The sequence below is a fragment of the Alligator mississippiensis genome, chromosome 8 (assembly GCF_030867095.1).
Source record: "Alligator mississippiensis isolate rAllMis1 chromosome 8, rAllMis1, whole genome shotgun sequence".
In the NCBI taxonomy this organism is placed as follows: Eukaryota; Metazoa; Chordata; order Crocodylia; family Alligatoridae; genus Alligator; species Alligator mississippiensis.
The window spans coordinates 62,946,849-62,972,210 of record NC_081831.1 but is presented as its reverse complement, the minus strand read 5'-3'; the positions used below and the strand labels follow the sequence as shown (position 1 = coordinate 62,972,210).

Sequence of the window (25,362 nt, the reverse complement as noted above, 5' to 3'; positions counted from 1 at the left end):
CAGAGATTGTATTAGTTGTAGATAGGAAAGAACTCACAACGCACCAGGAAGTAACTGGGGAGACTGGTTGAACTATCTAGAACAAATGCTGCTCTCAGCAGATGGAGCAGGGCTGAACACAATATTGGAGAGGGGATCCTAGGCTCTTGTTTGGAAAGGAGTAAGGAAGAGAGGGCCCTTTCACTGTGGTAAAACAAAAGTCTTACAAAAAAAGACCATTTTCCAAAGATGCCAGTTCCCATTTAGTGGAATTTGATTTTCTGAACTTTAAAAGCCTCCCTTCTTCCATCAAAGGATCCTAAAGCTTGATCTTCAAAGCCGTGGAAAGCTATTAGGCACCCACTATACCAAGGGTCAGTGAAAGCTGGGCATCCAACATCTACCGTCTCCCTCCAAATGTTTATATAGGACTGTAGAGTGATGGCAAAGGCAGAGGAGGAAGGACAGGCTACTTACCACAATAATGTCGTGAGCCAGCGTTCTTTCACCTCGGATGAGCTGAGAATAAAAAGGGAAGCATAATATCAGCTAAGTGCTGAATGACTAATAACTTTTGGAGACTTTATCAGGCTTCACTTATATTTAGCTGTAAGTCTCAGTTCCTTCCTGTAAAACCCTGAAACAAAAGCGCAGTCTTTTCCTGGTTCTGTTCTAGTTTAACAAAAATAAGAAATAACAGTAATAATACTAATAAAACCCTAGCAGCAGACGAGCTGAGCTGGATTTCCTGGCTGGGCTGAGAAGTGTTCGGATAAGGAACATATCTTTCTGTGATGCTGGACTTAACACGTCACATGGCTCTTTACTTTTTTGTAATGACCTTTAATTGATATTTTCTTCTAGTATCACTTCCCTTCCTCTCCTTGTAGTTCCTAGAAGCCTTCACTGGCAATATCCTTCCCAAATGTTTTGTAATACAGGGGAAGTGGCACGGTTGCTAGAGTTGAAATTAAAAAATGTCCACCCTTGCATTAGAAGCCTAAGTTGTCTAGTACTTGAGTCTATGGCACATGGCAAAGGGAGGCTAAAGGCAGCATCCCAGGTGCTCAGAAGGGATGGGGCAGCCAGTACAAGATGCATTTGAGAGTCCCAGTGCATTTTCCACCAAGATACCTGTCCACAACACAAACAATAGCTGCACTGACTGGCAGCTATTGCAGCTTGGTGGCTTGGTGGCTTGGACAGCTTGGTGGCTGTCTCAACAGAGGAGCCAAAGATCGAACGATCTGTGGAGACACACAGTATCTTCTCATGCTTAATTTTGCAGGATTGGGACATACCAGAGGATAACTATATGAAGGAAGATTGTATTGCAGCTGCCCGCTCTGTACCTGGTGTAGGGATAAAGGATTTAGGCCTGGCACCTGGCAGTTTTCACCATTAGATTCACCTTTTCCTATGAAAAGTGCTAGGACTGCTATAACAACAACTGCAGGGCTAATGTCTATGGGCAAAAAGGGTTTTCTTAGTGAATTGCCTGGAGTAATTTTCTCATTGAGGACCAGATCCTCAAGGGCAGTTCACAGGAACTCAGACACCTAAACAGCTTTGATGGTTTGTGCCTTGATGACTTGCTGATTGCCAGGGAGTCTGTAGCCAAACAGGGACTGGAACCCAGGGCTCACAAGCCCTAAGCTAGAGCCCTAACTATTGGATCATCTTTCTTTACGAAGGCCCCTGCCCTAGGGCTACAGGAGAACTCCTATATTTATGGAACAGAGGTTTCTATTCCCTTTGCCATCATTTAGTTCTCAGTTTACATACAGCTTACTGAACGCTGCAAAACAGTGACTGTATTACTGCACTGTGATACCTGAAGGTGATGACACAGTTGGTGGTGGGCCAGCCAATGACAAAGGAATGCTCTGGACTCAATTTCTTCTCTGTCACTTCACTGAGACAGGTGCCTGTCCACACTTCACTGAGACGCACTTGCTTCTTCAGCTTCAAGCTCGAGGAAGACCTGAAATCCAAACCACAGATTGCTTAGGCTAACAAGACAGCCTAGAGTCAAATGTAGACCATGCAAAGACTGCAAAACCATCCCTCATCACTTCTGTTAATGCCTCAGAACTGACTCCACTAGTAGCCAAGTCCTGGGCCTCCCCTCTTTCAGCACTAGCACAATGTGTACAGATGGATGGCAGACTGTTTACTATCCACAACATAGCGCTGGTTTACCCCATACGTTTTTGCCTATTAAGTTGGGGAGGTGGAGGGTGCTGAAGAGTAGGGCCAAAAAGGGAGTTAATTTTTTTATCTCTACACTCACTGTCTTCCCTCAACCATGGAAAGAATGCCATGGTATTTCTTCAAGCCTCATGAAGTAAAAGCTAGGTCACTTTGATAAGATCACCCTACTGTGTGGAAATGTAGACAGTGATAAATTAAAGCGAGACCTGCCAAAAAGAATGTAGAATATATTTTGGGGTGAGGAGGAGGGGGAAGGTGGCAAAGTTATATGTAATGTTGTCTTTGAAAACTATGATTCTCTTAGTGCCCGGACCCACAACTGCATTCAGTCCTGGCTTAGACTTCACTGGCTGTGTAGACATGACCCTTCTGAAGCTTGTTGGCATCCTCTTACTTTGATTTGGCGATGATCAGCATGTCATTGAAGAGGAATAAGTGTCTCTCCTGGGTCTGCAGTCCCACAGTTAGCTGTACACGCTCATCCAGGATGAAAACAGAATTTGGGCTACTAAAAGGCCCGGTTGGCAGCCCATTATCTGGATGGGATGAGGAAACTGTAATTTCCCTGGGGAAAAAATATCACATTGTGCAGTTATTTCCTTTCCTGTAAGACTTCATTGATAACATAATACATAGGTGGCCTAATTTGCTTAATTTCTTCTTGTATGTTAGTTGAACCCAGCAAACAACCATTGAGATTAAATCGGAGTCCTTATGAAAACACACAAAATGCCATTTTCTTTCCTTCCCCAACCTCAGGATATATAGATATATTCTGGATATACAGATCTATACCTATACACACAGATATAGAGATGTCATAGATATAGCTATATAAAGGCAGTATATTAAGCAGTTTGTAGGGAAAGGGCCATAATGGGCCAGATTCTGCTACTCTTTCTCTTATTCGATAGCATAATTTTAGGGTAGTCCTATGAAATCAATAAGACTGAAAAATATTTGTACTAATAGGTGGGATTTTCAATACTGGTGGCCCAAGTCAGCTGCCGGCAGACTCAGTAGTTAAACCCCCGCAGACTTTTAGGGGAGCAGGGCTAAGCCCACACTACAGGCTTTTGAACAATCCTGCCCACACTGTCATTGAACACCTACATCCCAGGAGCCAGGAGCCTCCCTCTCTTCAGCTCCTGGCACTTTCATCATCCAACCAAGTAGGTTCTCAGTTTATAATTCAGTACTGCTAAACATGAAAAGTTACATTCACTTTCAAACATGCTGTTAAAAGCTCCCCATGTACGTCAATGGAAGCTGGGAGCAGTCACATCAAGCAAACTCAGCAGTGAATTTCCTAACAGCAGAGAAGTTACAAGGTTTTGTAAACACAACAGAAGGGGAGCAAAAAAATTCACCAATGCTCTGATGGCCTAAGCATTTTCCCATCTCCCTCCACAGCAATGCATCATGAGAACTGTTTAGCGTGTTCCCCTCCCTTGCAAGGAGACTCTCCAGCCAAATAAAGTCAAGAATTTGTTTCTCTTTTTTGAGTGAGTGCAAGATGGGGGGGAGGGAGGAGGAAGAGAGTTTCTCACTTAGCTAGGAGATAGCAGTATGAAAAATCTCTGTGCTTTATTTTAAGCTACACTAAAACATTGGTTCCTGCATGAATGCCTCACAAAAGCAGGACTTACTCCCAGGCAATTAAATAAAGGCTGAAATGAAACTGCTGCCCTTGGGAAGAGCTGCTGGATCCCAAATGTAAATCACTTAAGTTTTTATCTTGTATTTAAAATATTTATTTTAACTAAACAAATCACTGCCGCAATGTTATTTATGAGGGTGTTATCAGGGCAGAGCAGGGAAAGAGCATGACACTCCTTTATCTGTTGTCTAATTGTTACACTGTGCAGAGTGGAGATGGAGTGGCTGGACTCTAAGTTGCTTAAGCTCCCATCAAAGGGATGTGAGGCTTAGCTTGCATATAGCACTTGATATTTCAGCAAAAGATTTGGAGGGCCAGCGCACTCATATTTGACTCTATAGTCTGGAACTCCTTGTGCTTTCCATCTGAAGAAATCCATGGAGCACTGGATGGCTCCAGAGATTGCTGACAAGAGAAGGGTTTTTTTTTTTTGTCTCCATTGAAGTAACCAGTCAACACATGGCCCAGGGGCAATAGTAAACAAATGCTGCTACCATCTGATAAGGGAAATAAGTCTTGCGGAGTCAGTCTGGTTCCTAGTGGGAAAACATCCATATTTCGAAACCAACCACCCCATTAGCAGCTGGCGTAGGAAGGGAACAAGCCACGTTGACTGAATTCCTGCCCACCTTTAGAAAGGACTGAGCAGTGATATGCCTTTGTATAATGATACAGAGAACTCATGACCCCTGTTTTTATTGAGAATGCTCTGAAAACAGTTTTTTTTTTCTTTGAGGCAGTCAATCTACAAGCTCTCACCAGGAGCACATTAATTTAAAAAGCTAATGTTTCTGTATCATTGCTCTTCCCCACACCTTTCTTGGGGTAACTGAATAAGAAACCCTGCATCCCCCACTCAGGTGCAATTTTGATTTTCTTTCCATTTTCGTGTTTGAATAAGAGTCTTCAGAATTAACCCTGCTGCATTTTTAACTGCAGCAGTTAAAGTCCCGCATGGAACCTGACTGCTCTCACCTGAGCCAGCCCATAGTCGACTTCAGCAATAGCAGGCTGAGCGCCCTGAAGAGCTTCTCTTTAACACAAGACTCTATTTTGACACTTACCAGTGATGTTTTTCAGCAAGGGCCACACATCACTGACACCAATCACTGAGGACAGAGGAGTCCTTCAAGAAAAAGTCTGCTCTGGGCAGCTTGTATTTCCAAGGTTTTTTTTTTTTCCTGTCTCCCTTTTCCGTTACATCAGTTCTACATTTCTTAGGGCATCTCTATTTCTGCTTCTCATGCCATTGCTGGTTACATGGCAGACTAAACAGCAGTGAATCCATCAGCTAAACATTCATTGACTGCCCAGCTGGAATTTCAGAGATGCTTATGAGAGACTGAGGGCTTGTGTCCTTTAGAGCTGGGGAAAAAATGTAAAACGAGGGGCTGGAATTTTTGTCCTTTTCTAGTTTTGTGAAAAAATTAAAGGGAAAAAAAGTTTTAATTCTTTAGGGGAGTTTTGTCTCCCAACTTCATATCTGAGGCATCAACATATATTGGGGGGGGGGGGGGGGGGGGGGGAGAGGAAGGAAGGGAGGCAGAGCTGAAATGGCAGAAGTACCTGCACATTAATCCTTCCACACAGACAAGGCTTGATGAAGAGAGCTCCCATGAAGCTCATTTCCATAGCTCCTGCCATGGGTTTTCCTGCAGCCAGTGCCCTCTACTGCTGAAGAGGAGAAAGCAGGGTTTGCCTCTTAAATGGATGCAGTCCTGGGGGGGCATTGGGCTGGCAGTGCAGGAGGTTGAGGTCTTGGGGTGTGTGTAGATGAAATGGGGGCCCTAAACTGAAGTGGTGGGTTTTTAAAAACACTGCTTCAATTTAGGGCCCTTTAAACCTCTGTGTCATGCACACACCCAAACTTATCTGCCTCTCTGGTGGTGGGGAGGGGATGGTGAGCTGCCAGTGGGCAGCGTGGTCCTGGTGCTTCCCTCCACAGCAGCAGCAGCTCCCCCCCAGGTGGCACCCGCCCACAGGCACCCAGCTCGGGTCGTCCCAGGGGGCACTGCAGCCACGGAGGGAAGCACTGGGCCCCTGCACAGCTCAGGCAGACAGGCAGGCTCCATGGAAAAAAAAAAAGATCGGGCTCGCTGATTTTCTTGGGTGGAGCCTGCCTTCCCGGGCTGCTGCCAGGCTGCCTGCATTGGCTTCCTGCAGAGCCGCAGAGCTGCAGGGAGCCCAGTGCTTCACTCCGTGGCTGTAGGGGCAGCAAACTAAAACACCTCCAAGTCATTTAAAGTGCCTTACGCTGCCAAAGTGGCTACAGTGGCTGGAATTACTGTGCAATATGCTGCCGATGCGTGCAAACACCAACACCATTAAAGTGGTGCAAAACCATTTAACCTGCTTTAAAGTGTTGTGCACACATGCCCCTCGTTTCATCTATACATGGCCCTAGCTTTTTATCTACAGAAGAGGCATTACACAGGGGATTTGGGGCTTTCTGGAATTGTCCCTCATTTTAGGTTTTGGAGTTAATTGGCAGATCAAGAACATAGGAATGAAAGAAAGCCAAGGCAAGGTGCCAGGCCAAGGTGGAAGCTCCATTGCTCATTTGAGAACACAGACCTGAACTAGAGGCACATTGCCCCATCTCTGCTCTTTCTGACTCTGTTGGCCATTAAATTCACAGATGTGGTGCCACCTGGGTTCAAAACACCCAAGTAACCTTGTCCACCTCTAGACACCTTTTTCTTTGAAGGCCCCATATGGTGTGTGGAACACTATGTCCTATTCTCACTGGCAATCTATTATTTGGCTTCCAGACAGAAAACTGCCAGGCTGCTATGACTAACCAAGTATCCATCATATGTGTGGCTTGGCTACAGGCACACAAAGTTCACTTTCACTTTGGCTGTTTTTTCATACAATAAGGTTCAGACTCAGTTATGTTCATATCAACCTGGAATAATTCCATCAAGGTCAATGGCATTATTCTGGATTTACATCAGCATAACTGAGATCACAATCTGGCACTACATGTTTTCAGCCTAGCACTTTTAAAGCATTCTCCAGTAAGAAGCGGGAGACTTTCCAGATGGGAAATTGGTCCAGATACAGATGGCCCCTGGGTCTGGCCATTGAATTAGAACACGGGTTAGAAAACCTATTTTATTTTATTTTATTTTTTAGTTGCAGGCAGGGGCTAAATGACTTCTCGGGGTGTCAGAATGTCCTTACCTGGAATGGTGTTTGGACTTGCTGAGAGCTTTGGTAATAGCAGATGGGGTAGAGCGTCTTCTTTGGACTATGGGTTTCATCTTCTATGGGAGAAAGGTACATCCAGTTAGTATTGTCAGTGCCATCTCTGCATTCAGCTTACCATTGCATCCCTGTATACTGCATCCTTCTTTTTATATCACTTTTTCTTTTATCTAGTTGCCACTCATGGAACCTAGACTTAGAAAGCCAGATGTGTTTCCAGAAGCGTTTCACTTTCTTTTGCTTGATATTAAAATACTCAACAACTCTCACATACACCCAAGAGACTCAAAATTTTCCTAACTGGAGATATTGCCAGTTTTCACAGCTAAAAATCAAAGTGAATTGTAGGAGTAATGGGATGAAATAGACCAGAGGAAAATTTAGGCTGAAGTTCAGGAAAACCTTCCTAACAGTCATGTCTAGCAGACAGTGGAATAGTCTGCTAAGGAAAGTGATGGAAACCCCATTTAAACCTGGACTGGAGAAAACCATGGAGAGTATATAGCACTGGAGGGAGCAATCTTTTATTGGCTGGAGTAATGGATGAGATTACCTAATAGGTTTTCTCTACTGCTAATTTCTATGATTAATAGAGCCTGTTATTAACCATGCTCATGGTTGTGTAGCCTCAGAACGCCCATCATCTTTAACTGGTTGAACCTTAAGATTTCTGCCTGCCCCACAAATGATGCGACTGTAATGACTATCCGTGTCAGTTATAATGGGAAGGCTTCCAAGTAAATACATTTGTGTGTAGGTCACAAGTCTTCTTTTATTTTTCAAAATAAATGTTGTGCTGGAGAAAGATGCCAGATTTATGACTCTTGGGAACAAATCATGAAATTAACTGGGCTACTCCCTGTGAGGAAGAGTTGCAGGTCTGGCTAAACAGTTCAGCTTCAGTATTTACAGCATCTGCCTGTGTTTAGTATTCAAATACCCGAAAGCTGAAAGCACATAGAGTATTGTAGAGCTTTGGACATCTGCGCTGTTCAGTCAACACACAGGATTCCTCAAAAGAAAAACAAGTTTTGATTAGCCAGTGAGGACTTTCACAAGCTCTTTGCTGGAGTTTTCCAGCCCTGACCATCCAACTGGTATCAACCCTTCCCTTCGGGAAATCTATATGCTGAATTTCTATAGAGTTACTGTGTTTTCCATGATTGGGTGCATATCATTTATATATAACCCAAGATGTAAAAAGTATTGACTGCAGGAAAGGAATTGAATGATTTACTATACAGTCATCAGGAAAAAGAACCTCTAGCTCATCTATATAGGAAGTTCTTTTTGACAGCACTAAGTATTTGCGTATGCAGACAGTTTGTTCCTAGTAGGAGAGGAAATGGAAAGGGTACAAAAGAATACAGAGGTCATAGAGTCAAATGACAAAGAAGCTGGGCTTGCTATCAATATCAGCAAAATTAAATCTCAGGATCAGAGGAAGACAATAGGCCTGTGCAAAATTTCGTTGGCTGTTTTGTTTTGACACTGATTTGACTCATTTTGAGCTCGAAACAACGAAATCAAAATGAAATGAAGGGTTTTGAAACAGCCTCAAAACGAAATGAGGTCAGTCAAAACTTTTTGAAAGTTTTGAGACGTTTTGAGTTTTGAAACTGAAGCTGGGCTTGCCTGCAGGGAAACAGAAAGTAAGGAGAGGGAGGGGGAAGCGGGGGGAAGGACTGCTCTGATTTTGACTGTGACAGTCTGGCTGCCTGAGATGCTGCTGGTGCTACTGTGCTGCTTACTAAGTTATTACCTGTTGTCATTTAAAGTGGTGGACTGGACTAAGGCTGTAGGGAAGGAGGAGACCTCACTGGGGCACACTACTGTGTCATGTAGAGGCCCCAGCGCTTTAACACACACGCACAGTCACACGTCACGAGTTTTGCTTGTCAGCAGCTTGAGGTACAGTTTCCTAGAAACCCCTCCACCTATCTCCTTGAAACCTGGCAGGCTTCATGGCCTCAGCAGGGGCTACCATGCCTGCAGTTTTCACCTCCCCTGTGCTTTAATATACACACATGACATGAGTTTTGCTTGTCAGCAGCTTGAGGTGCAGTTTCCCAGAAACACCTGCACCGATCTCCTTGAAACTTGGCAGGTTTTGTGGCCTCAACAGGGGCTACCATTCCTGCTATTCTTGCCCCCCTGTGCCTTCATACTTACAAGTGACATGAGTTTTGTTTTCAAGATTTTGAGGTTCAGTTTCTCAGAAACTCCTGCACCTATCTCCTTAAAACTTGGCAGGCTTCATGCCCTGAGAAGGTGCTACCATCTCTGCTGTTTCCATCCAAATCAGGAAAGAAAGGACAAAGTTATGGGCAGTTTTGTGCTTCTTTGTTATAGCCTATGGGCGAAATGTCGAAACAGCAAAACAGTTTCAACAAAACAAAACAGGACAGTGCTTCGAAATGAAATGAAACTTGAAACGATACACTGTCCCATCAAAATAGCAAAATGGAAGTCGACATGAAATGGTGCTGTTTCATACAGCCCTAGAAGATAAGGATAGGGAATGACAACGTGGAAAAGGTAGAGAAATTTAAATATTTAGGAACCATAATCAATGGGGACAATTAAATAACTGAAGAAATCTAGGCAAGAATTTACAGTACTAAAATTTGCTCGTGGATCCTGCATAAAATAGTGGCATCAGGGAAAAATCTCAAGAAACCTTAAAATCCAGCTTTATAGTACAATTGTTTAACTTGTTCTTTTATATGGTGTGAATCCTGTACATTGACAAAGGAAAATGGAAAACGACTGCAAGTCTTTGAAAACGATGTGCTAGGGAAACGTAGCTGGTGCAATACAAGAAAACAGAATGGATGAGAACATGTAATCAAGAGCTTGTGGACTTTTACAAAAGACCTCATGCCTTGAGCAAGATAAGAGCACAGAGAATGAAATGGGCAGGGCAAGAACTACAGAGAGAAGGCATGAGAAGCAGATTTTGGACATAAAGGGGGAAGGTATTAGACCCTGATGGAGACCAAGGCAAGGATGGAAAGATAACATACAAAGTGATCTGGAAGGGATAGGCAAAGATGAAACAAGGTAGAAGGGGCTTGTGCAAGACAGGGGGAAATGGAAGGCTCTAGTTAAGGTGGTTATAGACCCTTGAGACCAGAGAGAGAGATATAGGAGCTGTGTCTATATGCAGCTCTGATTCTTCCAAACTGTTCACAGGACATTTTCCCATGAGGTAACTCCAGGATAACAGTTATCAGGAATAGCACTTTTTCAACACATCAAGATTCTGGTTTTTCATGCTGTCTCCAAAGATTGCAGAGGAAAGTTTGTTACATCCTCTTAATTTTATATAGTAAAAAATAATAATACATATTTATTTATACAGAGGCAGCAGTATGCTACAACTCTCAGTCATGCAGAGAGATCAGATACTTGCTCTAAAGACTGAGCAATTTAAACACAGTCACATATGAGACCACTCTACTATCTCCCTCAAGCACAACAGTGCTGCTGCCTTCAGAGCCTTCCTCAAGCTTGTATAGCCTTAGGATGCTTCAGGATATAGGCATCCCCTCACATAGAGACCAAACACATTTTGTCCAGGTGCACAAAGAGACATTTCTGATGGATCTAAACCGAGGTGCTCAACCCTTGGCGTATGAGCCATATTTGGTCTCTGGCACCAGGCCACCCAGCTCCTTGTTACTTTGGAAATTTGGCAGTGGGTTAGCAATGGTACCACTCCTCTGCTACCAAATTTCCAGACTTGTGGGGGGACCTGGGCCCAGTGCGCTAGACTGTGTGCCTGATTTTGGTGTGCAGGGCTGGCTGGGGGATGGCACCAAGCCCCAGGGCCCAATCCTAGTGGGTAGAACAGCACTGTGCCCCAAGGTCTGATCTGGGTTTGTGGGGCTTGATCCTGGCACGTGGGGCTCGATCCAGCCTGTGGACTAGCCCCATGCCACTCATCTGGCCTATGGGGCCAAAAGCTTGGGCACCACTGATCCAAACTATACTTATCACTATAGTACTTGTGTTTCTTATTGAGTTAAATAGGTTCACAGTACAGCCTAATCAATGTGATTTACATTTTTTTCCCCCTTTTTCCCCTTAATGGGAGAGAAAGTTGTATTTGTGTGTGTTTGTATGTGTGCACGTGTGTGTTTGTGTGTGCGTGTGTGTGCATATTACCATGCACAAAAAGATTATTAAGGCTGCAAAACCAAACACTCAAAAGTTAGAAAATGCCAGAATTAAGATTGCCTGTGGAACCTTAGGTTGTCTTTGGGTGTATGTATTATAATATAGTCTTTAATGAGATAATCACATGCCTTTTTAACAGAATGACCTGTTTCATTCAGTGCACAGAATGGACAGTGTCTAATACTTTTTTATCTTTATCACCATGCGTAGGCCCCAGCCTTTATACATTATTCACTAAATACAGAACTATTATTTCCCAACAAGTTTTTCTAGGTTGCTTGTCAGTAAAGCAGCTGAATATCTTACAGACATAAATGTAGTAATCTTCATCACACCCTGTGAAGGAGGGAGGTGGTATTATCTCCAGTTTACAGATGGAAAACTGAGATATAGAAAGATTAAAGTAAAAAAAAAAAATCTGTTAATTTTCAGTGCTTCATTTGAACTGCCTAGGATCCCATTTTCCCCTGAGTACCAAACCTTTCACAATGTTTTTCTTTTCAAAGTGCTGTTCCCACTCACTTGTGTTGCATCTGTGGATACTCAGTGACTTAAGTCATACACCCTAAAAATGAGGGACCCAATTAGTGACCAATTATATGCTTTTAAGTGCCTAGCAGGAGCTCTGGAGCAAAGTTCTCCAAGGCAGCAGTCAACTAACTGCCTTAACCACCTTCTTATAGTTCCACGCCTTGTTCTGTCCAACTTCTGCAACAAGAGTGCAAGGGGTCCTGCAGACAACACCCTCCTTCACCATACTGTCCTCATACAGCCCTAGAGCAGGCTTATGCTGCTGACTGAATGACACAGGTGGTCCTGTGAAAAAAGTAAGTAATCAGGAATCTACAGGTTGTATCACTAATATACAAAGGGGAAAATGAAGGTTGCACAGAGCACCTTAATTGTATCATAGCTTAACTTCAGAGTCAGTGCTTGATTTTGCAACTTTAATAATTTTTTTAATATAGTTTCTATCTTTTTTTCTCTTTCTCTCTGTATGTGTACACACACCTGCACACACACACATGCATATACATATATATGCATACATACATACATATATACATACATGCACGCACACACACATGCGTGCGCACGCGCGCGCGCGCGCACACACACACACACACACACATATATAGAGAGAGAGAGAAAGAGCAATTCCTCCTCCTCCCTCCTGATATGACTTGCCAAACAAAGATCTATGCCTGCCTTAAGGAGTTTCACAGAGGGAACTGAATAAAAATAACATCAGTTCAAAAAATGTTTGTTTAAAAAAAGAAGAAAAGCCCATACTGAGAGAGAACATCTGGCTTTCAGAGGTGCCCTACTGGGATAAAATGTTCTTACAAAATATGATACAGTAAAGCAGCAGTAATGCAACATCTTAGGGAAGGAAAACAGGGAGCCGGCATAACAGTTTGATGTAAAAAGCTAAGCAATCGCCAATCAGAAATGTCACTGGCTGAAGAAATGTGATGCACATAGCCAAATGCTTTGGCCTATAGGGACTTATTTTTGTCTCACCTCCAAATGTGTTCTAACAATGTCTCTTATCATGCTGATCCTTTCATCCTAAAGGATCCCAAAGCATATTGCAAACTGCTTTATGAAGAATATTTTGCCAGGCACCAAAGTGACGTCTCTTCTCCAGTAGAATATGGCAGCTAGCTAGGAACATGGAGCAACACTACACGGGAGAAGTAGCACAGAAGGGCACATTACCCCAATTAAAATAGCAGAGTCTGAGAGTAACTATGCAAACTGAAGCATGACTGGGACTCTTCTGAGAAGTGCTGTAGTTTGTTTGATAATCATGCACAGTTCTCATCTTATCTGAATGATGAAAGCACAGCACTCACAGAAGCATTAGATTAGTATTGGCTTAGCAACAAGAGTATGTTGGGCAACCCATGACATCATTTCCAGCAACAACTGTGGAGACCTCATCTGTATGCACTGCTCAGATGTAATCTTAGGCACTAAGGCTAGCAGAGGGCAAGTTATGCTTCTCAAGGCATGTCTATACCTCTTCCAGACTGAGCTAGGGAGCACTGCAGTGAAGCAGAGATGCACTGCAGAGCACTGCAGTGAAGAGAGTATGGCTACTTCTCAGGCTACATCCCAGAAAAAGAAAGAAAGAGGCAATTAGCTGAAATCAGGCAGAAGGTATGGCAAAGTGGCACCTTAGAGACTAGCATGTTCAGAGAAGCATCAGCTTTCATAGGTGACAGCCTCATCAGATGCTATGATTGGACTTGCAGAGAGCAGTACTTCCTAGACTGGACCAGAGGTGGTATTGACATGTCAGCATTTACTGGTTCCAAATACAATCATTATTCTTCCACTACCCTGAGTTTGCTAATGTGTCAGGCCTAAATAAAGGGCAGAAATGGGCTTGAGAGTCAGGGCTCACTCCAGATAAATTAGAAAATAGTCATTACCTTTGGCAGCCCTCTGCTGAGTTAGAAATTATTTTGTCACTCTGGTTAACAAACCTTGCAATAAGATAGCATCACTGGCACTGACAGAGGTACAGGCATTGACCTAATTGACATAACTGAAAATATATTTGCTTTGACTCTTATCTTGTTAGGTTGATGGCAAGAAATTACTTCATGGTTATGTTCAGCAGCAACAGAATGTAGACTTACAGCTATTCAGCTTTTCCTCTCTTTCCTGTCTGGCAGTGTACCCCATTTTAAGATGTCTCATGCCACACCTAGGGCCAAGTTTTGACCAACTTTGGTTGATATGGGAAAACCAGCTTTGCTGATGCAATTCTCAAGAGATTGCTGGGCATGGAAATGAGTCTCATAATTCCTTAGTCATTCTTCCAGTGAAGAACTACTATGCATGAAACATATATCGAACCCCAATATGTTTTTGGAGCTTGTTACATCAAACAGCGCTTTATGCCTGTGTTGAAACAACTATAATGGTTATAATTATTACAATTAACAAAAAATATGACCAGATAAAGAAACTTTTTGTGATTTTTTATCTATCTTCAGTGTTTTTAGAGCAGCCAGTAATAGCAAGCAAGAACTGAAGTGGAAGAAAATGGTACAGTGCTGAGTAGTATGATGTCATTTTAATGTCATGAATCACACACCCTGTTAGGACGAGAAATGGGTACTAGATAACTGGAATCCATATCTTAGGAGAAATGATCAAATAGTTTCCCTTAAAAATTTTAAGTCATTATTTCCCATGAAAAATCCTTAATGTTTCCTGAGTTGCTGTAGTGGCCACGCTTTACTATACATCCTTTTGCAAGACCAGATGGGGGACATTAAACAACTTTGCTCACTAATCTCAGGAGACTATTTTGATACCGTTTCAAGATTTAGAACAGCTAGCTCCAGATTTCTGTTGAACTCCAGTTTTCCATGAGCACTGTATTTTCTAAGAATGTTATTATATGACGTTAGTTTCTTAAATCTTGTGGTATACACACCACTGACTGGACAAGGATATTATGCGGCACACATGAAAGTGCTTTGCTTGTTCTAAGTTATTAACACATGAAACCTCAGTTTCAAGGTACAGGACTAGCAACCTTATTCAACACACAATGTTCAGTTACATGTCTGCTACAGAGAACGGATTTAACATTCCTGTGGTCTCCTGCCCCACTGTACGCTAGCTCTCATGTAAAACCTACAATGGACTCCTCAGGAGGCTGTCTACATTTTGGTTGTTCCAAGTTCCTAGTTGCACACAAGGGCTGGTTCCTCCCTGGAAAGTTACTCTTACTTCACTGTGTTCCAAATTAAGTTAAGAATTAAGTGAGCAGTCGAAGTGCCAGCATCTTGGTTTGGCACTGTTTCTAGTTCAAGAGGCTCTTTTTGAAATAATCCAAAGCTTTTTTGCATCTCTCTGGACGAGTGGTATCAGATTTCCAGTACTCTCTGCCTACAGCAGGGTTGAAAATGCCTCTCCAATAGTGCCTTGGGGCCCCTGCCTTCCTACTGAAATGAAGATCTGGATTTGTCACATGTAAATTATAAACCAGCCCAATCAAAGCAAGTTAATCGTACTTTTATGGACCACCTCAATGACATTTTGGTTAACTAACTGGTCAGTTTTATTGCATCCTAATGATTCTTCTGAACTTAGTTCTAACTGATATTATTTCTGAATGTCACTGTGAACCAACAGATCACCGAACTGCAGGGCTCCTAGATTCTTAATTTGGCTCTGCTGCTAAGTGACCACTTTTCTTCACTCTTTGCTCTCTGTAACAGAGGGCAGTGATTGTACCTATCTCCCATAGGTATGGCGATACTTTAAGTAGTTAATGGTAAAACACTGAGTTTTTATGTGGAGCATTACAGATGTCCAGAGCTATGCACAAGAAGCCATTTACAGCAACCAATAAGAATTGCTATTAACCATGCCATACTCACGAGTGAAGTAGCATAGCTTTGAATGATATCTGCTGACATCTTATCTATAAATTACTTACATTTGCAGCCACAGTTTGGTTCTAGAACACACCTGTACCAAGAGGAGAGTTGAATATCATGCCAAAATGGCTCAAGCATATGCTTGCCATTGCCTTCTATGGGATAGAATCAGAATTGCTAACTGATATATTGTAGCCCACACTGGTGAGATTCTCTTTTAGCTCAGGTGATAAAGGCTGGTGTTTCTGGACCACGCAGATCTAACTTCCACTATTATATTCCAGCTGGCCATCACAATATCCATGGATTGCTGCTCTATCAGTATATTAAAACAAAGAGGGGAATCACTCTGCTTAACCATATGATGTTGTGTTGCACAAATATTTTTGACTGAAGTTAACACAGTTCATATTAACCAGGCTCTTGGATTTGTGAGCTGTCAAAGGGACACAGCATGATCTCCCCTCTGTTTTGTTGCCATGGGAACATATTTGAGTTTACTCAACATACTTTGAAAGTACTTGAACACTTGCAACACCCTGGACTGTGTTTGTATATTACTCATCCCAGGGCTGCCAATTTTAGCTGTGTATTTCTTGGCACTCGTGAAAGTTGCGAGTCTAATATCCCTCATTCCAAACCCATGTATGGCCTACAATATCAATTCAGCTGGCCAGCGTAAGCAGGGTTTTTTTTCCCTTGCTGACCTCTGTGCTTGAGTGTTATTATCCAGACCATTAACTTGGGATGGAGAGGAAAAAATATACACCTGCTTCATACAGGGTAGATTTTTCTTCTCACTGGAGAGGAGCTGGTCAAAGCTCCTTGGAACATCAGCTTTGCGGGCACGGTTGACATTTCGGCTTCATTCAGATTTGGATTTTTGTTTTGCAAAGGATCAGTTTTGAAAGGCGATTGTGAAAATTGCACCTGGCTGAAACCGACAGGCTTCTTATCAGTTTCACATTGCCCACCACTGAGCCACAGCATTGGAAGGAAGTGGTCAGGTTGATTGTCAAACTAACCAATCTATCTACTTTGCTCTGCAGTTGCATTGCCTTCCAAGGTGTATGGTTCAGAGGTAGTCCTTAGGAATGCTGCTCTAGGGTCACCAGGCTCCCGATCCAGCCAGCTCCTCAGGATGCCTGACTTGAGGCAGCTGGATTGCAAGGCTTTGGGAGTCAGACAGGCCAGGGAGCGAGCTGGCTGGGACCATGGAAACCCTGGTGTTCCTGGCCAAAGGGCAGCCTGTACAAAGAGGGGAACCCTTGGAAGTTGTGGGGTCCCTAGCCCTCAGGAAAGATACATGGCATGGCTATCCTAAAGCAGTGGAGACTAGTGAGCTGTCAAGGAGCTGAGTGGGTGAGTTGGCAGAAAACAGGCTCTTTGGCAATGGAAGGCTATTTGGTGGGCAAGTTTCATAACCTGCCTGATAGGCAAGATTGCATCAGAGCTAGGCCTGTGTTGTGCTGGAAGATTCCTTGAAAGCAACATGCTTCTGTGAAATGTTTTGCCTTTGGTAAATCAGAATTTTCTGATGGTAGAATGTTCCTTCGGAAAATTTCTAATCAGCTATACACTTGATATTATAAGGACTGGCAGAAAGCAGGGTAGACTTGCATTTTATGGACTGACTAATGGAGATGTGTAAGCTTTTGTAAGCAACAGCTCACTTCATCAGATACTATGAAGTGACTGTAGAGAGTAGAGTTTAAGGTTATAGCAGACAAAATGCAAACTACCTCAGCAGGTCTGTGCCTCTATTAATGCATTGCCTGTTGGGGTCATGTAACCTCAATGCTGTAATGGTAAGGTACAGCACCTTCTGATTTCCAGCCTAAATTTGTTCATGACCAATTTATGCCCATTTGTTCTTGTGACAGCATTGTCCTTTCATTCGAATAACTCTTCTCCATGCTACTTTACCCTAATGATATATTGAGAAACCTGTCATATTCACCTCTCAGTCTGTTTTATTAGACTACATCAGCAATGCTCTACTAGTCTCCTCTCATATGAAGCTCTCCATCACCATCCTAGTAGACTTCTTTGCGTCTGTTCCATATCTGAGTTCATCTTTCTTGAACATGGGTGACCAGAATTGTACCAAGGACCCCAGATAAGGTAATGCCAGTACCGTGTACAGTGGCACTGATACTTCCTTCTTTACTGGAAATACCAATCCTGATATATCCTGGGATCATACTCATCTTTCTCCACGGTGGCATCCCACTGATAACTCTTAGTCATCCTGTGTTCAAGAGTATACCTACTTCCTCCTCCTTTCCAGAAGTTTGCAACTGATGAGCCATGCCCGCTCCCCCCAGCTTAGAGCAGAAGCTTCTGTTATTGTTTCTTAAGTGCCAGACCTTGGAATCTGTACTGTTGAACTTCATCTTATTTTTATTGCTCCATTTCTCAAGGTTATCTGGTCTTTTCTGTTTGATATCCTTATTCTCCTCTACTTGGGGATGCCTCTCAACTTCGTGTCATCAGTGGATTTCATCAGCACACTCCTGCTCTTCATGCCAAGGTCAATATTAAGCAAGATCAGTCCCAAGACAGATCCTTGAGGAACTCCACCAGTAATCTCCCTCCAGCCCAACGCTTTCACTTTCAGTACTACATTTGAACAAAACATGTCATTTCAGGAAGGCCAGAATGTTTATTTCAATATCTATTTAAATGAAACTCTTAGACTTTATCCTTAGATGGCATTTTTCACTTAAAAATAAAATAAATTGAAAAGAGAAGGGGTGGGGGGGGGGAAGGTATTTAAAGATTTAAATAATCCAGGTGTGAAATAAAATCAAGGTGGATTAAAGGAACATTGCAAGGTCCAAAATGGCATTCTTTATTTTTTCTTCATTTCACTGAAAGCTTCAGAACACTTCTAGTTCAGTTTGACTTGAAGCAAATTTTTGCCCCCAAGTTTTAGTGTGGTGCCAAGCTGAGAAATCCCTTTTTCACTCAGGTCTGCATGAGAATTCATGTGCTGAATGAAACAGTGCTCATTAATGAATAGGTAATGGTGACACTTTCTTCTCCGAGACAGCTCACAGGTACTGTGGACAGGAATTTATATGTCTGTATATACAGCTGTAAATTCCAAGATGGAAAAATAGGAGCAACTACTGCTCCAACAAAATGATACTAAAAGACCTGAGGAAACTCCCAGTTTATAATTCACATGGAAATAGGTGACATTTCTCCAAACATCACATGCCCTGGGTTTCATTTTTAGCTAAATTTTGAGGAAAAGTAAGTCATTTTGCCACAAAAACTTGCAAAAGTTCATTTGGGAAGTGGGCCTGTTTTGTTTAAAAGGTTTCACCTACTGAAGTAAAATTTGTTGATTTTTGCTAGTAAACATGAACCTTGAATAGTTTTGCAGTTCATTAGATGCATACATGTGACACGTGCTTAGAGGTGTTGTGTCTCATAGAAAAAGCAAAGCCAATGCCCTGATTGCTCTGGAGCATCACATAGCCCAAGCCACTTTGGACTAGAGTGGGGATGATGCTGTTCTGAGTAGCTCAAATGGATGTTTATTGAGTGCTTTCTGCCTACCAAAACTTCCCTGCAGTTTCAACTGGCTAGTGTATTTTGTCCTTAACTGCTGAGCAGCATTGTAATTTAATGACTGTCACCCCAGATATGGGTGCAGTTCGGTGATAGAAGCAGTGATTTATTTATACACTCTAAAGTCACTGTGTCAACGTAACATATTGCTATTCAACTTCCAGGCACAGTCTGATATATTTAAAAACCAAATAAAAGTTGGGAAAGAATTAACCGATAGCTTGGGCTCAAGTCCATCCATATGAAAACAATTCCTGCTTCCCTTCCATTTAATAATGAGTTTGTTTTATCAGCCAAATTCCAAACAAAAGTCTCTTCATGTGAAGCTCTTCTGCCATCTCTCTGCTATCTCCTGTGTGTATGTAAATGTAGGACAGTCTCCCAAGTGCTTTTGCGTAGCCCACTTGCTTTTTATCTAGCCCAGAACTAAAAGGAGGGGGAGAGATGTGGACTTTACCTTAATGGGAACTGGGAACGAGGTACTAGATTTAACATGCATTAACTAAAACGTGTTAATGCATGTCTAGACGCACCCACTGAAAACAATCAAACTGGGCTCTTTGTGATGATTTGTGTCTAATCATCTTATTTTCAGAGTAGGTTTAGGGCAGAAAAAGGTGAATAATAATGCTGGAGAATAAAATTCTCCTACTGTTTCCTATAGCATACGTGTGAGGCAGAGAAGGACGTGAAGTTAGTGTGGGGGGATTGGGAATGGGGAAACATAGGTTTTAGCCCTGACTGCCACTGACTCACTGACACACTGTGGCTTATGTGACCTATCTGTTAAATGGGGAGAATAATTCCCTCATTTTTCTGCATTTTCCAAAGGGCAGATTTTTCTGAGATATTGGGATGAAAAGCTGTTGGATCCATGTAGGACCAACTACCCCCTCCAAACAAGCACACTCCTGACCTACAGGGGACTCCTAAGTTCCTATTCAGCCAAAAGATTAATTTTTAAATTTGTGTCTGTTTTCCTGAACTGGCTCCCCCACCCCTGCCTGGGACCTTGTGGAAGGAGCTATTTCAGCACAAGCTTGCTGTCATGATGTTGTTCGCTCTTATGCATTGTTTGTTGATTTCCTTGTAGTTTGTCAGCAGGCAAATCAGTGCGACCCCTCTGGTGATGGGTCTTGCAGGGAGTGGATTTTAATGGAACAGCCTCTTTGAAAAATGTGTTTGTACGAACCAGTTCCTGACGCCCACAGCTGCTTCCTGTACCAGCCTGCTAGCATGCAATTCACATCCTTCCAGGCTTCTCTTGCTAAATGCCATTGATCATGAGAAGGCTGCACAGAGGTCCTGGCTGCCAAGGGAGATGCAGGGGGGGTTAAAAAATCCCAAGCTTTGTAGTGCTGTATCCAAGTGAGTACTGGGATGGTGGGTAAGACTGGAGGGGACAGTTCGAGGTGGCATATTGCAGTGACAGCCTCCCAGTTAAATTGCAGGCCTCCTGGGAAGAGAGTAGCAGCTCTACAGAGCAATGGGCAAGCTTTTCACATGGAGTAAATTGGTGTAACTCTGTTGAAGTCAATGGCTCTATTTTGCCTTCCACCAGCCAAGAAGCCAGCCCCAAATGATTACTCTCAAGGGGGAGTATAATTTTCCCAGGACTCAGATAATTTTTCCTCTGTTTCCAAGCAATAGGGAAGAACCTTGGCAAATGGGGGTTTAGGACTGCAGTCCTGTTCTGGTAGCCACTGTCTCTGGCACTGGGATAAACGTGCTCACACAGGATGGAGAAGATGACCTTTGGCACGAAAAAATGGCTGGGGGACCCCCTTTTGCCATGTCATTTCTGTGCCTGGCTTGTACAGAGAGCACGCATCGGGCTGGCAGACAGCTCCTACAGTTGTACCTGCCCATATTGATAAATGTACATCTGCAAAAACAGTCACTTGTAGGTAGAAACAGCAGGGCCTGTTTCTTCCTTGTCTTTTGCACCTCTGAACTTGAGCAAAATGCTACTGAGCTGCTCTGCATCCACTTTGAATGGTTGGTGATGACAACAAAAGGTGTGAGACACTTAAACAGCTGCTTGCCTCTGCAAGGCTCCACCCCACATGGAGGAGACAGTCCCAAATGCAGCCCCTGCTAGCACTCAGGTTACTGAGCAACTCAGAAAAATGCATTCATCAACCTGAGCAGTAATAGTCAGGGCTTTATTCCCTACAGCACTCCCAACATGAGTGCTCAGCACTTGTGCAAAGATTGTGCACTCTAGTTGAATGGTCCCATGCACATGGAGAACTCTGTCCCATTCAGGCACTGTGCCCCTAGTGTCCACCACAGCTCTGTGCTAGCAGGAAACTCATGCTGCCTCTTCATAACTCATTCCCAGATGCAAAACAGCGCTGTTATAGGTCTGTGCCATGCAAGGGGCCCTGAAGTTTAGCCACTTCAGGCTTCTCAGTTCAAGGCTGATTCAAGGGAAATTTCAGGTTCCAACTTCCTGGCTCTGACCTCTTGTGACCTGTTCCCATGAGAGTTCAGCCTATGACAACAGTGCAGCTCACCTGACCACAGGGTGCACCTTTGTCCTGCTCTACTTTATGTAATAATAAAAAAGAGCTCCCTTTTGCCTAATTTTGGTATCCAGACAAGAATCAGAGGCTAGGAAAGGAACTCAAGGGTCACCTTGTCCAGCCCTGGCCCAGAGGGAGAAGTAGAACTACAGCTTCTAGCTTTAGCACGACCCTGCTCCCTGCCTCTGTGCAGAACTGGCCTTTGTAGATAAACACCAGAGGGCACGTCTACATGAGACATTTACTGTGCAGACGACTAATTAGCTCCACAGTAAACATTACGTGTCTACACATGCACTCCTATTAGGCTGAGGTGAACTAATTTACTCCACACCAGGATAGCACTTTTCAGTACAAGTACTATTATGCTGCAGAGATTTTACGCCACAGCAGTGTATGTGTAGATGCTGCCTCGGCTGGCTGGCGCATGAGGATGATTCAGTGTGGGGGCTGCCTGCTGGCTAGCCTCCTGCTGAAACACCTTCATGCCCTAGCCAGCCTCTCTGCAGCACACTGAACCAGGGAGGAGCAGACTGACCCCCTGGGCCTTGTGCCAGCTGGGGCTACTCCAACCTGGCTCAATGTGCTGTGGTCCTGGGAGCACATATAAATGGTGTGCCTGGAGCAATAAACTCCAGAGCAGTAAGCTCCAGAGTTTATTGCTTTGCATTAATATGCACGTGCAGATGCACCCAGAGCTAGATAAAATAATCTGTCCTGAGGCAGAAGGTGTGTCTGCTCTCAACACTCAGAATAGCCAGGAGAACACAACATGGGCAAAAACATTTCATAGCCAGTGGCATGACCAGGTTTCTTAACATTTTAAAATGATTTCCACCCCCCCACATCCTCAGCTTCCAGATAGATGGCACCTGAGTGTGTTTGTACCAGAAGAGGCCATGCTGTGGTAGCATTTGGATGTAGGTAGACAGGGAACGTAACACATAACTAGATAGGGAAACTCAGTTTCAGAGAAAGATGGGCTCATTTTTAAGAGTTCACTTTTCGGATATGACCTATTGGTGCACTAACATCTCATGAGGATGCAGTTACAGGTTACTTTTAAACTGCTCTAAGTCTGTGGAATATTAGTTGATTTTAAAGTTAGAACAGTTTCAGAGAAGTTCCAAGTTAAGACTTAAAGGCATCTCTGGCTTGCACAACTGGCTTGCCACTGAAAGGCCCGGTGAGCAGGGCATGGCCAGGAGTCAAGACTCTGTCCCTCCTCTGGGACTGGAGCCAGTGGCAGTTAACTGCTGCACAGCATGGATGCTGGGGAAGCATGCCTCACTTGATGCCATGCTCTTGCCATGCTTGGTGCTAGGCAGCCCTTTCCCCCTCCCCCCTAGGAATGCAGGAGACTGGGGAGGGAAGCCATGCCTTCCCTCCACCCCCCTGCAAGTTCTCTTGGCTAGGGGAGAGCCAGCCAGATGTAGGGCAAAGGCTTAGCTCCACTAGGGGAGAGTGGGGGCTTTGGCTTGGGGCCAGTACCACTCCCTGGGCAGTAGAGCCTGGGAGGGTGGAAAGGTTATTGGGGTCTAGGGGCTGGGAACCATGCATCCTGGGATGCTAGATTACTGCAAATTGGTTATTTTATCTCTGTGGAGCAGAGGAACAATACTGTAGCTCAAGCTAGGTAGAATAGCTCAAAAATAGCCCTCAACTAGTGGCACAACTTTAAGATGCTTACTGTATTTAGCACAGCTTAACACCCTTTAATTCTTGGATGCTTCTGTCTTAAGTTTGTTCAGAATGGTTTAAAGGTAACCTGTAATACTACTCTCGGTTTGATACAGATTCATGCCATTTTTATTAAACGTTTGCTGTTGCAAGAGATGGGACACTGGCCATTGCTAAGATGCTGGCATTTCTAGCAAAAATGCCACTGATTTTATGTCTGGAGCGATCAGAGCTAAACCTCCTTTACAGTTGATATAACCGATACAGTTTATCACTATGTTTGTTTTTTACTGTGTTAATTGTGGACTTATGCATAACATTTTTATAGATTCGTGATCTGATTTATCATTCTATTTGTACTTGATTATGTTAATTATATGGAGTATGAACAATGCTTGTATAATGGTTGGCCGTATTTTATTATTATATTTGCATTCCTGTTATTTTTGTTTAACTTTATATTATGGTTGTATGTCTGTTATGTTGTTTTCAGGAGCATGGCTTTCAGCCAGAATCCTTAATAAATTGAATATGTCTACTCCAAGTATGTGCTAATATATTTTGCTTCTGTCTGAAGATCTTAAACCATTTTATAGAAAGGAATCCATTAAGCCTCACAGCACTTGTGTTATACAGAGGGTTAGTAGTGATGGGCTCACTTTAAAGATGTGGAGACTGAGGCTCAGAAAGGGGTCAGTAGCTTGCACAAGGCAGTAAAAACAAGCAGCAAGGGAACAACAGCTAGAACCCAGCTCTCTTCGCCTCACTCCTTCCTCTAGCCATTAAGGTTTCCCTCGATTTTTGTGGGTTCGATTTATGCAAATTCGCTCTTACGCGATGACCCTTCTTATACCTGAAATTCATTATATGCAAGGTAAATTCACTGTTATGCGATCAGCATAGGTGCGCTCCCCCTCCCCCAGGCAAGGAAGTCTGTGAGCTTGTGAGGGGAGGGGAAAGGGCCGTGAGCGGGGGGGTAAGGGATAAGGGGAGGGATAAGGGCCATGGGGCCACGGCCCCACTCACTGCAGGCCCTGCTGCAGCTGCTTTGGGAGTGACTGATGTCAGCGGCTTGCAGCCGCTGGGCTGTGCTGTGCCCTGAACCCCCCTGGGCTCCATTTCACCCCGGGCACTGTGCCCTGAATCCCCTGGTGCGGCATAGCCCAGTGGCTGCAAGCAGGTGGCATCTGCTGCTCCCAGGGCTGCAGCAGGGGTGGGCAGCCACCTGCAGCAGGCCGAGACTAGGCTGGGGCCAGTGGTGGCACCAGGCTCTTTCCGGTGCTCAGGGTGGGCTGCAGCAATGGGAGGGGGGCTGCTGCCACCCCAAAATTTGCCATAGCCCCCCACAACTTGTCCTCCCAGCACTGCTGCTGAGTACCAGGAAGAGCCTGGTGACACCGCCAGCCCCAGCCTGCAGCAGCCACTGGCCCCAGCCTGCTCTCATCCTGCTGCAGGCTGCTGTATGCCCCTGCTGCAGCCCTGGGAGCAGTGGACACCGCCTGCTTGCTGCTGCTGGGCTGCACCGCACTGCGGGGTTCGGAGCATGGTGCGGCCAACAGTGGCTGCAGGCAGCTGGCGTTGGCTGTTCCCAGGGCTGCTGCAGCAGGGACTCTGATGAGTGGGGAGAAGCAGACCAGTGGGGTGAGTGGGGCTGCCGCCTACCCTAAGTGCTGCGAAGAGCCCAGTGCCACCTCTGCTACAGCCCTGGAAGCAGCAGACGCTGCCTGCTTGCAGCCATTGGGCTGCGCCGTGCCACTCTCCCTACCCCTTCTCTAGCCCCAGCCTCGCTCCCTCCCTGCCGTGGGAATGCATTCCTATGTGTTTCATTGGAAACTGGGTTCTCTTTATGCAAATTAGATTTATGCGCCATTCCCTGGGAATGCATTTACTGCATAAATCGAGGGAAACCTGTAGTTAC

At 44.1% G+C, this 25,362-nt stretch overlaps 1 protein-coding gene and 1 long non-coding RNA gene across 2 annotated transcripts in view; one reads left to right on the top strand and one right to left on the bottom strand.

Moving 5' to 3' along the window:
• LOC102576946 (rho GTPase-activating protein 20) overlaps positions 1-25,362 on the bottom strand; it is a 53,322-nt gene that overhangs the window by 14,687 nt on the left and 13,273 nt on the right. Inside the window, exons 2-5 of the mRNA XM_019487868.2 lie at positions 7,040-7,122; positions 2,588-2,758; positions 1,814-1,963; positions 457-498 (exon numbers count right to left, since the gene is read on the bottom strand). Of these exons, the coding sequence (XP_019343413.1) occupies positions 457-498; positions 1,814-1,963; positions 2,588-2,758; positions 7,040-7,122 (446 nt within the window). The remainder of the gene's footprint in view (positions 1-456; positions 499-1,813; positions 1,964-2,587; positions 2,759-7,039; positions 7,123-25,362) is intronic.
• Positions 1-25,362, top strand: part of LOC132252160 (uncharacterized) — a 31,346-nt gene that overhangs the window by 1,194 nt on the left and 4,790 nt on the right. The gene's annotated exons all lie outside the window — the stretch shown is intronic.